The 17765-nt window shown below is 38.2% G+C and overlaps 1 protein-coding gene across 2 annotated transcripts in view; it reads right to left on the reverse strand.

Annotated features, from left to right (window-relative positions):
- The window catches only part of LOC124269706, a 95080-nt gene extending 77898 nt beyond the window's left edge, over positions 1-17182 (reverse strand). For both annotated transcript variants that reach the window (XM_046704740.1, XM_046704741.1), the window contains exon 1: positions 17099-17182. In XM_046704740.1, coding sequence (XP_046560696.1) covers positions 17099-17110 — 12 coding nt within the window. In that variant the 5' untranslated portion in view covers positions 17111-17182. The remainder of the gene's footprint in view (positions 1-17098) is intronic.
- Between the last annotated feature and the right edge of the window lie 583 nt (positions 17183-17765).

Consider the following 17765-nt stretch of genomic DNA (forward strand, 5'->3'; position numbering starts at 1 on the left):
CCGGAAACCAACTTATTTTGATCCCTTTCTACAGATCTAGTCACTGTTTTGGATTTTTTAAAATCTCGATAAGAAGCCGGTCTCGCCGCTTCTACTATCAGAGGCTACACCACAGCTATTTCTGCCTTTCACATTCCTGCGTACGTAACTGTTTTAAAGCGGGACTGAAGTGTAATAGCCAGTGTGATAACATCTTGCCCCAACAATGAATTTTATCAGCATAAACTCTGTACTCGCATAATAAATTTGGTGTTCTCTATTTCAATGTAGGCTGACAGGAGTTTCATGAAATGCCTTGAAAGTTTAGGGAATACATGAAATCCCTGGGGGGTCACAGTGATTTCACGAAATCACTGATTCTTTCAGACATATCGTGAAATCCCTGGTTTCACGCATTCTCTGTAACATATATACCTCCCACTGACAGCATTGTCGTCAACCACGAGGACATAGACGTCGCCTGTGCACCATTGTTTCACACTGTCCAACACTGCTTTGTCAGTCATCAGTACTGGAGTCTTTGTTTGGTCCATTGGTTTCAGTGTTAATGGTGAAATGTATTTAGCATTATATAAAACGTTTGTCTGTTTTAGAACCATGTCCCCCTGGTGCTTCTCATCTTACATCGGAGTCAGTGTGTGTGAAGGTGTTTACTCTTACACGACATTGGCAACCCACAAAGACAGTTTGCAGAGGCGAATCTTTCAACAGCAACACATTCAGAATGATTACATTCAAAACTAAAGAAAAGTATGATGAAATAATCGCATATCTTACCCAGAAAAACACGTGTAAGTATAACGCATGTTTCTAGTTTATGGTATAATTTTGGCTGATACACCAAATTCACCTTCAGTATTCTATCTTCTTTAAACTACGTTAATAACGAGCCGTCGGTTATAACGAATACTTTTTGTATGGTTCAGTTGAAATGATTGTAACGAACTGACGGTTATAACGAATATAAGTTAACGAACTATTTCGGTCCCTCCCACTTTTGTATGTTTTAGTTGACATTCTTGTAACGAAGTACGGTTATAACCAATTGCAAGTACATTTAGTTGTCCATCCAAGTTCGATATAACCGGTTGTTTATTGCATTCTACCATTTTCTCTTTCTGTAAGGGGCGGTGGGGTAGCCTAGTGGTTAAAGCGTTCGCTCGTCACACTGAAGACCCGGGTTCGATTTCTTATATGGATACTATGTGCGAAGTCCATTTCTGGTGTCCCCCGCCGTGATATTGCTGGAATATTGCTAAAATTGGCGTAAAACTAAACTCACTCGCTCACTCTTTCTGTGCCTCAGTATTTCATCTACCTATCACATCTCTATCATACGGCTCTGCTAAACATTTCAATATGTATGTTGCTATATACAGTGATGCATCCTGCATGTTAGGTCAACATATTTTCAAACAATCGTATCTGGGCAATTATGTGCTTGCATCTGTATGCACTTTTGGCCTTTCGAATATATATCTGAACAACCGATAACTCGACACAACCGTGTCAATAGCAGTGTTGGTATAATGTCAGGTATGATTCTCGCTCCGATCCAACTTTAAAGGAAATGTCTCCGGTATGCATTGACCAAATCAGCTCTGATATAACTTTTGTGTCTTCTTTTTAGATTGTGACATAAAAATACATGTTACATGTACTTGCACTTGCCCGAAAGGATTTGTGTTTATTAAGGATTAAAATTTCCTGATCAGTCACTACACAGTGCAATATGCCAGTGCCTATCACAACCAATTTATGTTGAAATAAATGCGGCAAAACCCTTTCAGTATTCATAAGAAATATCTACTAAAAGCTTTTGTAAGATTCCGACGATATCATGACCATGTGTTCGTGAATCACTATTGAATAGGGGTGATACTAGGTTCTCGCGGATATCCTGTCTCACTGGTGCCTTCCGTCAGAAACACTTGCAAAGTCTAGTCAATTGTTCAACTGAAATCATGATATTCAACTACTGTAAACATTAATCGCTGCATACAGCTGGTGTAAGAAACACAAACCAATCACACAAAGCGATGAAGATGTAAGTTGCCTTACACTACTGACTCTTACAACAAGTTAATATGTAACTATATATGTATTTAAAACAAGAAGAGCCAAATGAAAATAAAGCCCTTCAATATTCATTCAAAATGTCCCCTAAAGACGATTGTACGAGTCCGATGATAATGACTGCGTGTTTGTTGACCTTATTAGCAATCATCTTTAAACAATCATTTTCATATTTGTACTACTTCGATTCGGCATATTTTGTAACTAAGCAATGGCAAACCGCCACAGTATGCAAAGTTACTCCCAGTGAGATGACTCGCAGAAAGGACAAGATATAAACACAATTTAATGGCGCGATTTAATTATTTGCATTTGGAATATATATATATATATATATATATATATATAGTTCCAAATGCAAATAATATATATATATATATATATATTCTCCTAAAAGAAACGCATATAGGAATTTCAACTGTATTTTTATGTTTATTTTGAAACATCTTGTAGGCTTTATAAGTCAATGAAATATAGCGAAATTGCACACTGGGAATGCAGACTTATCCGTCTTTGGCACCAACTCGAGGAATGTCAGTTTGAGTGTCACATGGAGACGTGTGGTGGCGCTGATGTCAATACCTCGTGTGACCACCGTAGGCATCCAGAACTCCACGGCATCGCCTCGGCATCGAACGAATAAGTCTCAGAATCTCGTGTTGCCCAATCGCAGCCCACTCTGCCTGTAGTGCCTGTGCGAGTTGCTGAAGTGTCTGGGGCTGAGGGTTACGGCCTCGCACCCGTCTATCCAGGGCATCCCACAGATATTCGATCGGGTTTAAGTCCGGTGATCTTGAGGGCCAGGGCAGCACATTGATGTTGTGGTTCTTGAGGAAGTCTCTAGTGTGACGTGCTGTGTGGGGCCTGGCATTGTCCTGTTGAACCAACTCCCTCTGGCGAGCAATGATTGGAAGGAGATGTGGGCGTAGGATTTCGTCACAGTACCGTTGAGCTGTCAGGTTGCCCTGGATCATCACCAATTCACTTCTCCTATGGCAGGTGATCGCTCCCCACATCATAACACTTCCCCGGCCGAATCTGTCCACCTGGGGAACGCAAGCGTCGGCGAAACGTTCACGTCGACATCTGTACACCCGCATTGTTCCATCGCGTCTTTCCAATAGAAATCGTGATTCATCACTGAACCAGATTCTACACCAATTCGGTAGGTTCCAGGCCTGAACGTTGGTGCACCATTGAACTCGATGTCGACGATGTTGTTGTCGAAGCACAGGGCCAAAATAAGGTCTTCTGGCACATAAACCAGCCTCTCTCAACCTGTTCCTGACGGTCTGTGCAGAAAGCCTCCTCAATCCGGGTATTTGTACTGGTCGCCATAGCTGTTCGATGACGCAGGTGATGTACCCGGATGTAGCGATCCTGCGCCGCAGTGGTCGCTCGAGGTCGCCCACTACGAGGGGCATCTGCTACCGCATTCTGCCGGCGATATCTCTTTCAGAGCCGTGAAATGGTGCTTTGGTGAACATTCATGCGTCGGGCACGTTGAGATTGGTCAGCTTCAAGCAAACCAATGGCGATATGACGGTTGGCTTCACTTAGACACGTGGCATTTTGCGTTCGTCAACAATATTCCAAATACAGTGAATAATCGACAGACAGCGGTCAACCTTTTATACCCATCATTGAGACTATCTGATCCCCAACTTTCACGTGCATTGCATGTGAATTGTGTATTCTGTGACGCTACACGCCGAAATTGAAAATCATATGCTGTTAAATACGGGTAGTTCACGGATGGTGCGTTTTGTTGTGATGTTTCAAAACATAAACACCATAGGACTCATAAACAGAGCAAAACCTTTTGTAAAATGAATCACGTTTTAATTCATTGCTGCATGAAATTGCTATTTTTATGATGCGTTTCTTTTTTGGGAGAGTATATATGAATTATTTTTGAAAAAAATAACCCAGATAAGCTTGTCTGAACGCTTACCTAATTCGTATAGAGAATTTATAAGCCTCGACGCTGATTGTCTAATTAGAATTCGTCTGACGTGACGTTTTATGAAGTGTTCATAGAAAAGGTCTGATTTGGTAAGGCTGATTAGGATTGAAACTTAACAATAAACCCTATAAAAAATTAATTTTGCGTGACCTGCAAAGACAATCAAAAACACCAACGTGGACCGATTGAAATAGAAAAGAGATGCGAGTTATGGATAGCAATATTGTTATGAAAAAGTATAAAATGTCGTGTTTTACATAGGTTGCCATGTTTTTGCAGCGGCTGTCGGGATATGGGTTGGTTTAATCCATAGATCTGGTGCATGGCGATGGGAAGATGGCACCGAAGCACAGTACCTTCCCTGGGATCCAACGGAACCGAACAGTAACTCAGAGAAGTGTGGTGTAATCTACAAACCTACCCACTGGACACTGCATAATAACCACTGTAATAGACCATGGAGCGCGATGTGCGAGGTATCGGCTCGCTGAATCCCTTCATCAGAATCCCAGCTTTCAATTAATTGTCATTAATGATAACTTTACAAAGGGTGGTTATCTAGGAGTGAGTGAGTTAGGTTTACGCCGCTTCCAGCAATATTTCAGCAATATCACAGCGGGGGACAGTAGGGATGGCTTCATTTGCATGTGGGGAATATAACCTGGGCAAATATTTGCACCAAAGGTGTCATAACGCAACATGGAGATTGTTAATATTTGCACCAAAGGTGTCATACTGCACGTGGAGATTGTTAATATTTGCACCAAGGGTGTCATACTGCACGTGGAGATTTTTAATATTTGCACCGAGGGTGTCATAACGCACATGGAGATTGTTAATATTTGTACTGAGAGTGTCATAATATGCATGAAGATTAATAACAACGTTTGTGGTTGTACTCTTTCCTCAACAACAGTGTTTTGTACAAGAAGGCACATGTTTTCTTTTCTTGAGTGAATAAAGTTTTCAAGCAAAAAATACGGCAGTTACTTGTATTCCTTTGGACGATTATCAAGCAAATATATCTACGCTTAGAAAAAATAGTTGTTTGTTTATTGTTTAGCAATGTTCCAACTACATAGCGGCAGTCTGTAAATAATCGAGTCTAGGCCAGACAACCACGTGATTGACATCATGAACATGGATCCACGCAATTGGGACACATTGACTTGTATCAACCAATTCAGCGAACATGGCAACCCGATTCAGTTAGTCGCCTCATTCATCAAGCATGGGTTGCTGAATACCAATTCTAGCGGAAATTTCACGGAGTGAGACAAGCATGGGTTGTTCTAATCCAGATCTTCACGGATCGAGAAGGTCGAGATGCCATTCGGTAATCTTGTTTCTTAGGTTTGTTGTTCAACGCCGCACTCAGCAATATTCCAGCTAATTAATGACAGTTTTTGCACTATACATTAATTAAGAATAAGATTTATCGTGTGTATTTGAGCCGGAAATAGCAATAAGCTGTGCACACGTTTCCCGGCGAGCAAGTTCAAACATGTACAATAATAGAACGATGAAATCTGACGCAGTCATCAGTAAAATATAATACAGAGTACTATTATTTAACCCAAAGAAATATAACCTAGCATTGTGTAATTTTAATTACAGTTTTTATGTAAAATATATATAATCAACACTAAGGTTATACGGACCCTCATGAACGTGGTAAGCGGAAGTTATACGCACATGGAATGGGGTAAAATAAGCAAGCCATTTAAATTCACACATTTTTACCGATGTTACTGTAAACTAGCAGTCCATGGAAAACAAGGTGGTAATAAGCAAGCCAGTTTGTTGACATGTTTTCTTCTAGCTACAATATGTATGATATTTAGCGAAACAAAATATATTATCCATTTTCTGTCAACTGCACTTCATTTCGATGCCTGATATGATTATGAATTCTTTGATTGTGGACCAAAGTTATAATTATTGGTAACCGCCAGTTGTCTGTGGTCTGTGTTTGTCGCGATTGGGACCCCATCGCGGGGGGGTCGTCTTATGTATGAAACATACAATTTTGACACTGATTTTGAGGGTCAAGTTTGGGGATCGGCTGATCTATGGGGTCGGCTTATATACGGTATGTGGCGGCGGTCTGTAAATAATCGAGTCTGGACCAGACAATCCAGTGATCAACATCATGAGCCTCGATCTACGCATTTGGGATACGATGACGTGTCAACGAGCCTGACCATCCGATCCCGTTGGTCGCCCCCATTCAGAAGGCGGTGATTGGAGAAGCGGCATACCCTTTTATTATTTTCCATATGAGATTAGAGATACCCCATCTTTCTCTGTAAAAATACATGTGAGACTGTCACAACTGGCATATATTTCACTTTAATTTACTCACAGAATACAATGCATGACCACACTAAACGCAAAATATAAATACACAAGAACTAACCACACACCCAACTCAAGACGACTTCAGATAGGGTTATTCAACTACTGAACCTGACACTTGACGAATTAACACATTTACATACAATGTGTCCTAACAGCAAGTGAAAATGCCCACTTTATACGACATTTGTGGATTTTAAAAATCCTTTCATTCAGGAAACAGTAGTAAGTTATGGCTTATTTGAGCTCTGATGGTGTTAATGGTAAAATATTGTTCACTTTCACACAGGACAAAAGCCGTATTTGACACCAGAGAACTATACGTAAATACAGCAGGAAACAAATAGTATGTTTTAATTAAGTCAATGAGATTACCATTATAGCACAAGACTAAAGGCAAATTTTAGTAGAACTCGATTCAGAAAACTCTTTTGGATAGGAGGCGGTGGGGTAGCCTAGCGGTTAAAGCATTCGCTCGTCATGCCGAAGGCCCGGGTTCGATTCCCTACATGGGTACAATGTGTGAAGCCCATTTCTAGTGTCCCCCGCCGTGATATTGCTGTAGTATTGCTGGAAGCGGTTTAAAACCAACACTCACTCTTTTGGAAAGAATCAGAATAAGTAATATAATAATCCTTCGGAGTTATAAACATTATGTCACAGAATAACCTTGTATTTTCACTATTGGTTCTTCTGTGGAAACATCCATTGTGATTTTTTTATTTATGAGGGTGTCTAGGGTCCCTTTTCCTTTGAATCTATTTGATTCTAATCTATGTATTTACAGATAATCTTGCATAGGGCATTTAATTAAGTACTTCGTTTCCATGTTAATGATGTTCGGTTTCTATTTAATTTGAGTATGTAAGTAATAACACCTCTTTTTAGAGAAGGAGATACTTCATTCTTTTGGAGACATCTTTCATAAATCTTTACATACATTTGTTTTAGCTTTTTATAAAAAAATAATGAAGTTAAATCAACTGGATATCCAGCCGTACAAGGGGTTGTCTTATATTTCATATTTTTACAGTAACTGCAGTTTCCTTATATACTTTTTTTTCAAATTTTCCCCATAAATGGATATTTATGGTGGTTGTTTCTACATCATCTATATAATTACCTCTTCGCTGATGGATGATCTTGTAAAATAGTTCAGCATTTTATCACCACCTTCATTATTAGTTGTGATATTTTTGGGACTTTATTTGCTTTCTATTTTCTATGGCATAGAAATATTTAGTCGTTTATGACCTTCCTCATACTAGAGCATTCTATGTGTAATATACTCCTCACAAAAAGGGTTAAGCAACACAAATTATTAGTCTCATTACATGTTTATTTATTGAAATTGCAAATCATGGAATGATGCAATTGAAAGGTGAAACATATGTACACACGATTAACAAAATGAAAAGAAATGGTATTGAGCAATATTAGATTTACAAATCATCAAAAGCATGTACCCGTGAAAATGTGCTGTATTGATGGAGAAAAATGTTAACATTAAGGTTCAAGTCAGTTTTAGACAGTAAAAAAGTGTTCAGTAACGCGTATGACCACCACGAACACAGATGCAAGCTTCAACACGTCTTGGCATTGACCAAATGAGCCTTTAAAGTTGCTGTTGTGGAATGTTCTGCAGTTCTGTCTGTAACGCCTGCTCAAGATCATCAAGAGTCTGGGGGTGAACATGGAGACCGTAAACACGACTTCCAATAATGTCCCAAGCATGTTCAATGGGATTAAGATCAAGTGGCATTGCAGGCCAGTCCATATGTGTGATGTTGATCTAAACAACATCGTTAACAACTCTTTCTCGGACATTATCATCCATAAAAATGAAGTTAGGACCCGCTTGTTGTACCAGGGGAATGATTACAGGTAGGTTTACACCGATCAGGGTGCATGTGTGAAGAGTGGAGCACTTTCATGCCACACATTTTGCATGTTGTTTCTGAGGGTGGTTGTGTTCGGGTGATGTTGTCAATGTTATCAGAAAAATCAATTTGACAGTCACTAGTGGTTATGTATTCTTTGAATATTTACCTTTCAGTAACATGTCGGCAAAAATCGCTATCGACCTTGATAAAGATATTACACTGAAAATACTTGATGCTTAATTTTTTGTGAGGAGTATACGCATTCCTAGGATTCTTCTTTAGTTTGTTCTAGTTCAATCTTGTATTTCGATAGTTCAGCAAACATAGTTTCGTACATATTTTGAACATCTTTTCTAACGTTGTTTTCACGGTTTCTTGTTTCTTAGTTTCTTGCTCAACGGTTCTACTAATGTTTTTATTCTCAGGATAAGAACAGGATGGCGTGGACGTTCTTTTACTTTCATAAGAAAGGTTTCTAAAAATAATCTATCATGACTATTAAGTTGTATATTTGTTTTATTATCATTTTGTCTGTGTCTGGATATGCTTCAATCTCCATTGATTTGCTGTGCCTAAGAAACTTACCACCCCTGCCTGGTGGTGACCAATACTGAAATTAACAACACACGTGTTTCGATGGTTTGATATTTTGTGTCAAATCAAAAGCAAAGTCCCTGCCTTTCAAATGAAGTCATCATTTTGAGGCTGTGTCCAACACGTAGGTCCCAACAACATCAGAATGAACCCAAACTCTCCAGATTGGTCTGTTGATTTGTTATCTATATGCTTTAAAAGCCGATTATGTACTGCCGCACACGTATTGTCACAGCTTAGAATAATGTCATAGTTGCTAATAATTTTATCAGTTTGGATGTCACGACTTGCATGACTGTACCCTCCATACTGAAAATATGTCTTCTTAAAGAAAAACATCTATTACATGTGTCAATATTCGTGTATGCTTGCTCTGTATACTTGTTTCGTAAAACATGACCGGCTTAAATGGTTGTATAATTAATCTGAGTGCCTGTGTGGGAACTATTAACCAAGTCTTTATGTAAATTATATTTATACGTCTAGTATATAGTAATTTTCCGAAATGATGGTCTGTTTGTGGTTTAACGCCGCTGTTCTAGTTTGTAAATAATCGAGTCTGGACCCGATAGTCTGGTGACTGCCATAATGAGCATCGTCGGTTGTGCCGGTAGGTGTTTGCTTGAGGGCAACTTGACTGAATTTAAAGAAAAAACACCCCATGTCCCGTGACACCTTCATTCACATTTTGAACATATTTCAGGAACACTGGGACAACGAAGTTCATTATCTCAAGTGTATTTGTCTTACCTACTGTCTGCGTGTTGTTTAAAGTCTCAAATATCAATATTCAACTATATACAGACAATAGAACCACAGAAGGGACGTTGTCGTCATCACCAAAAGTGTCAAAATTTACCAAAGCTCGACAACGCCACACGTGGGCCATTTGTTGTATAGTTGTTGTGTTGCATTGTCGCGTTTCGAATAATATTTGTATTCAACGAAAGGTAGACAATGCGTCATCGCCAAATGTCACTTCTAGGATTCCATAACAGACTGTAATCTAAGACTGATCTAATATGGTGTCTAATCTAATCTAGGATTTCGCTTTATCACCTTCAGTTACGGACGCGAGAAAGCGATGTGCAATTTTCCTCTCTTATTATCACTTTATCGCTTCCTCGTCTCGTATTATACCTTAATCGTGAACTATTTAAAAGCGATAAAGCGATGTCCCCTCTCGGCCATGACAATCGAGCTATTTTCGGCACGCCCCGTGTCGTGGGTACGCGCAATGAACCATGACACCGTGAGCGTAAGACCAGCTCAGGTAGCTAAGGTGCTATTCCAACTCTGAAAGCCCACATTTGGAACTGATACCAAACACCAATATATATTTTGATCCATACAAACAACAACTTTATTCCACAATAGATAAAAATATTACAGAGGTGTCAGTGTTAATTTGCAGATTCAAATCGACACATACAAAGAATAGCGATAACGGCACAAAGTCAGACACACCCAAAATATTGGAATAATACGAGCGAACTCGTGTGAGGATTTTTCAGTTACTCAATGTTTTGAAAATACATTTTGTATGTTGATGTTTTCAGGATACACGTTGTGTCCGTGTGTTCTAACATCTGAACAGATAATATCTGCAGTGACGATACAGACGTCCCCTGTAGATGAAGTATATGCAGCGAATTCTGTAGCAGGTGGCTCGCTTGCGTCTGTCTGAAACAGAAAGAACACAGAGTGTTTGACTGCTTGTCTAGAATAGCGTGCCTCAGTACACAGGGTGTAGTAGTAGTAGTAGTAGTAGTAGTAGTAGTAGTAGTAGTAGTTGTAGTTGTAGTTTTTGTTGTAGTTGTAGTTGTTGTTGTTGTTTTGTTTGTTTTTTAGTCTCATCTTGTAGTTACAAATATATACATAGATTTATAGAGCATGCACAAGCCGCCAGAAGACCATAAGAGACTTAAAGAGCATTAAAATACGTGAGATAGATAAAATGAATAAAATAAATTACATAGAATTATACACTTGAAATAAAACATCACACACGCACACACACACACACGCGCGCACACACATAGTATCAGTGGAAAACACAGAAGCGCTCACACAGAGATACACGTTTTCACATTCACCACTCATACTTACACATACAAATACATACACCCACAACCACAGTCATACCAACACATACAAAAAACACATATTAAGCATCACAGTCACGAAGCTTTACTCAATGCACCACTGTGATGGATCTTCACAGGCCTTCAAGCGAACACATGACTTACCCACTAGTCTTTATCAAACAATAATACTTCCTTTACAAAAAACATACACACAGACACAGAAGCAAACAGACAGACAGACAAACACAGACGCATGCATAGATCCATCCATACATCCATACATACATTATACATACATACATACATACATACATACATACATACATACATACATACATACATACATACATACATACATACATACATACATACATACATACATACATACATACATACATACATACATACATACATACACACACATACATACATACATACATACATGCATACATGCATACATGCATGCATGCATGCATGCATACATAACATGAGGAAATCCATTTCTCGTGTCTCCCGCCTTGATATATCTAGAATATTGCTTACAGTTAAAAGCACAACTCACTCACTCATTAATGTGAGTGCTGTGTGGTCCTGTGCATAGAGCTCAGGTCACAAATCAAGTGAATTAAGGAACGTTGGGAGCGGAGAGTCCTTGGATGGGTGACTGTGTTTGGCAGCTTGAATACTGAGAGTTTCTAGGACATCAGTTCTGCCCCACAACGAAGCACATGTGATACATGTGGTCTCACCTTAGGCAAGTGATTTTGTTCAAAATTGCCTCTGTTCACTAGGTGGGATAAGTCATGTGACTATTAACCTACCAGCGCCTCACCGGCAGCTTGGGTTATCCGGGATTATGATAATCAGCTTCCAGCGAGCAACCAGACAGAAGGATGGATACTAGGCGCTATAAAGAATAATGAATTGTTCTTATATACCTCCACTGACAGCAGTGTCGTCAGCCACGAGGACATGGACGTCGCCTGTGCACCATTCTCTCACACTGTCCAACACAGCTTGGTCAGTCACCAGTACCAGAGTCTTTGTTTGGTCCATTGTGGCCTCTGTCACCTGAGCAGTAAAACAACAGCACTAAGGTACGGTTGTCAAATCAGTGAGTGAGTTCAGTTTAACGCAGCACTCAGCAATGTTCCAGCTATGTGGCGGGTTGTCAAGTCAGCCTCAATGTAGCTACATGACTATTATATATAGAACGTCACTGCAAAAGAATACCCAGTCTTGACTATCCTCAGAAACATATTCCCTTTAGTGTAAAGTGAAAAATAGCTGTGAAAATAATATGCATGGATCACTAAAAATCAGTGATGACACCAGGTGTTCACAAAAAGGGAAAGCATGTCCCGAAAGCTAAGGTCCATCTAGCGCAAACAAGATCTGAAAGGTTCAGGTCCACTTGAAATACATTAAGCCGAAAACCACTGAAACTGCTGATACGTTACCGCCTCCAAATTGAAACCGGTCGACATATTAATCAACCCAGATCAAATAGATTATGTTTTGTATGTAATGATAACTTTATTGAAAATGAATTTCTTTTTATTTTGGTATGTGAATGTTATCAAAATCTGAGATGTTTGTATTTACCACATAATTTATATTCGAATCCCACTATTCATAAGTTTAATATGCTCATGTCAACTGGCAATCCATATATTGTAAATAACCTAGCTCTTTATATACACAATGCAATGAAACTTAGAGATTCACTTCTTTGCCAATAATATCATATTTCCTTTTGTATATTTTGTAAATTAACTTGGGCCTGGGCCTATGGCCTCCACTACAAAGACAATAAAGATTGATTGATTGATTGACACTAAAATGTGTTTTCGATCTCTGAGGACAAAAATAAACTCGCCAAATATACATTAAACTGTACTCACATCGGCTGGCAGCGGGGCTGGATCTGAGTCAATGAAGCAGGTATCGTTACCCGCAATCTTAAACACACGGCGGCCCTGTGGACATTGTTGGACAAAAACATGAAACTAGTGTAAGGACGTGTTTAATCCATGTTCTATTACTTTATTACCCTTACAGCAAATTTACATTTATATCGAAAATAACAAATATTTAAATTTGTATCCGTTCCATTGATACAAATATGGCTAACACTCGCCAAAACCTTCCCATGAGACTGGTGATAAGGCCAACAAAGATTTTCATACCACCCAATTCAGCCTTCATTTTGGGCTTTTGGGCTTTAATTTTGTGCATATTTGGGCACTTGTTCAAATAGAATCATTGAATATAAGAAAACTGAGAAACTGTTGTATCGAACGAAAAAAAATTCTAAATATTTATTTTTACAATAACAATAAATGCTAAATCTGTTAATCGGTTATCTAAAAAAAATATCGATATAAAATGAACTATATTTCCATTCTACCACCAACCGTAAAGCAATATTTTGAAAGATCCGTAAACCTCAATTATGAGGAGCTTAACCGTGTAAGACATCCTGATCGAGTAAATGCTGATAAATAAACAAGTTACCTTTACGTCAACACCGACGAAGACGTTGTCGGCCTCCCCAGCTACTGACGACACACCTGTCCCATCCTCACAGTCCTCCTCCACCATGGCACCATTGTCCATCTTCTCACACTGACCACATAATTCACAAGAAAACACTGATGAGAATGACGCTAGACAGGCCAGTTACCAACGTCAACTGGTTTAACATGGTATAATAATGCCACGGTTTAAGAGAAACTATACCAGTTATTGCCGTCAAACAACAACAAAGTTTCTTCTCAAAAGAAGCTAACCAATTTAATTGTAAAGCCCTCTTAAATGCGCAAATCATTTTTAGTGTATATGCAAGTGCTTTTGGCCTCGGGGCATGTAAACAAACTACACCTAACTTGTCTCGAATGAATGATTTCATTACACCAAAGGGTCATTACGAAAAATATCATCTTTTTGTCAGTAGTTAAACATACTTTTCTTCCAATTAATATCAGATGTTTAGTATATACCTACATATTAATATCAAATATTTATTCATGATATTTAGAAACTTTTATAAAATATACAGCATAGGTAAACTCATGCCAATTGTTCGTGTTAAACTATATTTGAAAGAACTTACTCACCAAGAAAACTTAAATATATTGAAGCATGTGATCACACCCCTGATGTCCCATATGAGAATACTATTTCCTGGTCAACGTGAAAATTGGAAACAAAGTTGAACTCATGTCATTTTGTCAGTTCTCTAAAATAGTTTTGTTCAAATTAATGCCAACTTATTAGTATATATTTATATTTTGGACAAATATTTATCCATGTTGTTGAGAAACATTTTTGTTGAGAAACAGCATGTTGAGTCACTTTTAACTTGAAACATGACTTAGTTTTGAATTTAGTTGTTTAATGCTGAACGTATATTCGTATATGTTTACACAGCATTTGGCAAACCCATGTCAATGGGGTGCATTTAACAAAATTTGAAAACAAAATAAAGATTTAACATGTGATCCAAATCGTGACAATGCATTCGAAATGTTTACGTCTGGACATGTTTCTTATTGCTAAAATAGTGATGAAATATGACTTATTTTTTTCATTTCGTTGTTTAACACCGAACAATATTATGCCGAAACTATTAAGGATGTAGCTACCATGCAGTCTCACTGTCACTATGAAAAGAAACAGATAGGAGGGGTCGTCTCAAAAGCAAAACATGGGGTCGGGCTTGGGGATAGAGATATCAGCTAAGATAAGATAATCCTTTAGGGCAATTATACTGGGGAGGTACACGGCACGTCATAACAATTTACAAATAATATCCAGTACTGTCGATCTTCGGGTGGTCATGCCACCTATATACTACGATGCGTTTCTATGGTTTTCGGGTATCATACTCTTTTATATATCTCAACATAAACTATATGAAACTATATGAAAGAAAGACACGTTAGATGTTAATCAACAGATGAAGCATAGTCAACACACATGCAAAAGCACAACATATCTTTGAGATGACACCTTGTGCCTGTAGGCAGCACGTGCATTTCATGCCAGGTGGGTCGACGGTCCGTCGTCATACCTGGCTGAGCGACCTAATTGCCATCTATAGTCTGACCTATTGTATTCAGCAGCTATTCAGTTTTTTTCTAAGTTTTGCCCGATTTTACGAGTAAACATCCTTTTCTGGATATCGTATTACGCATCCCACTGAACGCCCAGTTAGGCCGATGTGGGTTATTTCGACATATGCTATTTGCAATTGTGTAAATTTTAGGGATACAGAGTAACAGCCTAAAAACAGTGTTTTTCTATTTCCGACAGTACTATAGTATCTGTACAAAAACTAAACACTAAAACACGACACAAAAACAACCCACTATAACGAAAAGGATCCAAAACAAAAGCCAACGGTTACTTACTTTCTTCACTAGAGGGGTTGAATAGCCAAATGCGCAGAAGCACAGGACCAGTGCAAGAACAAATGTTACCTGGAAAATATAAAACAGCCAATTAAAGTAAAAACAATATAATATAAATACATACTAACATTTGTATAGCGCCGATATCCAGCTCAGCTCAGCTGCTCAAAGACGAAATGGGACACAAGTGATTCTACTACCAGCTAGACATGCGAGGGTCGTTCAAAAAGTAGTCGGCCTAACTGTATTCTCGATGTCTAATGTTTGAAAAGCTTCCAGTAGATTTTGAAGGAATCATTAGCAAAGCCATATCCAAAATTTCACATATGCGGGTAATGTGGTTAAGGAGAAATTAGTTATCACAACCCATGTGGGTATAATATTTCAAAAAGAAAATACAGAAAATGAAAAACGAGCTGTCATTTGGTACCTGTTGGATAATGGTATGCCCTCAGATAATATTTTATAAAATATATTCAGTATAGTATTGGATGACTTCCCGTCATATTCAACATTCAAAGATTAGGATTGCCTGATTTATATTTAGACAGGGGCTGTTTTTTTAAGGCCGTCCCCTTTTTAATCTGTCAAAAACATTGTGTCCAGATATTCAAGCTGGCACTGTTTACAATATATTGTGAGCTGACACGTGTGTGACCATTCAGTATTTAGTTTGAATCCTTGACATCGTGTATGAATAAGTGAAAACATTAGAATAAGTTATGTCCTTATGATTACCTACTCTGAACGGGGCTGGGTAGTGTCTCCAAAACAAGCTCTTTCAGTAAACATGAAGGGGAGAGTCACTTTAACAAGCGATTGCAGTTTCAGATTGCTTGTTTATGCACTTTAATATCTAAATTTGATTCTAGCGGTTTTATACCTATCTCAAACACACAAAATGTGTCTTGCATATTTTGTTTCTTGAAGTTTGTGATGCATTCATTGCAGATTTTTGCGTTTTGGGGGGTACCAAGATAAAAAGTAAAACAAAATTGGGATCTTGCGGCTGGAACATAGCAAAACCAATTTGCTTGAGATTGACAGATAATACGTAGAAAATTAAAACATAAAAACAGCTGAATTTGTATCATTTTCTAGGTAAGGCCGACTACCTTTTGAACGACCCTCGTATACCACATTTAATTACATTCTGAACAAAAATTAGTATGCAATCTGTCGTAAATTGTATTGGGATGTTTCAGTTCCAGGAAATGCATATTGAAAGAATTTGAGACTATGGCTAGAAATGCAAAAGTCAAATTTAGGTAAAAATTTAGAAAAATACAATATTACGATAAACTGAACATGTGTGCTGAGCCTCATGGCAGATTAGACAGTATGGTATTCTATAACAGACTGAAAATAGATTGCCTAATCAAGGAAAGAGTATTTTCTGTTTTCAGTGTAGTCGGAGATCCCTGATGAAATCAAGCTAAAGATAAAATTATCGTATAAAACGGAAATGTTGTAGATCCCTTGGAACAAGTAATTCTTTACATTTGGATTAAATAGTCATTATGCATCAGTTATACTTATAACTAGGTGTTTCCTAGGTGAGATAAAGAATAATTAACGACGACGATGGCAAGGTGAGCTAAAGATTACTGGGCGTTGACAACTACTGAAGATGACTTGTGACCTGCGACGACATAAGTCACCCGAGTAAAAAGAAAGTTTAATCCCAACACAAAAAATGCAATTCAAAATGTTACTTACTTTGACGCCCATGGTCTTCAGATTTCAGATGCTGAGTTGACAACTTCGGTTTCTTTATGTCAGTTCAGGATCACGCTTCCGTTGATTCTGTCCTCAGTCAAGATTTAAGCCACATTTTATACATTTGGTGAGTCGGAGCTAAACCAATCAAACACTCTGATTGCACAAGTAAAAATTCCCCGAACTTTTTTCTTACGCAATTCTTCTTGAGCTTGAAACAGGATTGAAGGTTGCCACGGCTTTGTTGACGAATGTGTGTCACATATCGCAGTGTTGATAACTTGTTGAATATTCATATACATTCGGGGAGCCTTAGTTAAGCCAATCAAAAACTATTTGCACATGTAGAAAATCCCCTAAAATATTTTGCACTAACACTTCTTTGTTGAAATGGAAAATCACCATATTTGTTCTACACGGAGTTCTCCAAGCAAGGTAGTGAAATGCCATTATAATCTAAAGCTGATCATTTTAAATGATATTGCAGATTTTTTTAACAATGTCCTTGAAACTCAATCCTCAGCATTTAGTTTTAATATTTGTTTTATTTGGCATGTTTATTTCATTGATGAAACGTGGAAATGGTGTCCAATACCAACTGTGAAGTTAATGAAAGCATAGTGTTCATTAAAGGGATACTTCAAAATACATTGTCGCAGAAGTTTTT

The sequence above is a fragment of the Haliotis rubra genome, unplaced genomic scaffold (genome assembly GCF_003918875.1).
Source record: "Haliotis rubra isolate DU_JTF1 unplaced genomic scaffold, ASM391887v1 Scf1469, whole genome shotgun sequence".
NCBI classification, from domain to species: Eukaryota; Metazoa; Mollusca; class Gastropoda; order Lepetellida; family Haliotidae; genus Haliotis; species Haliotis rubra.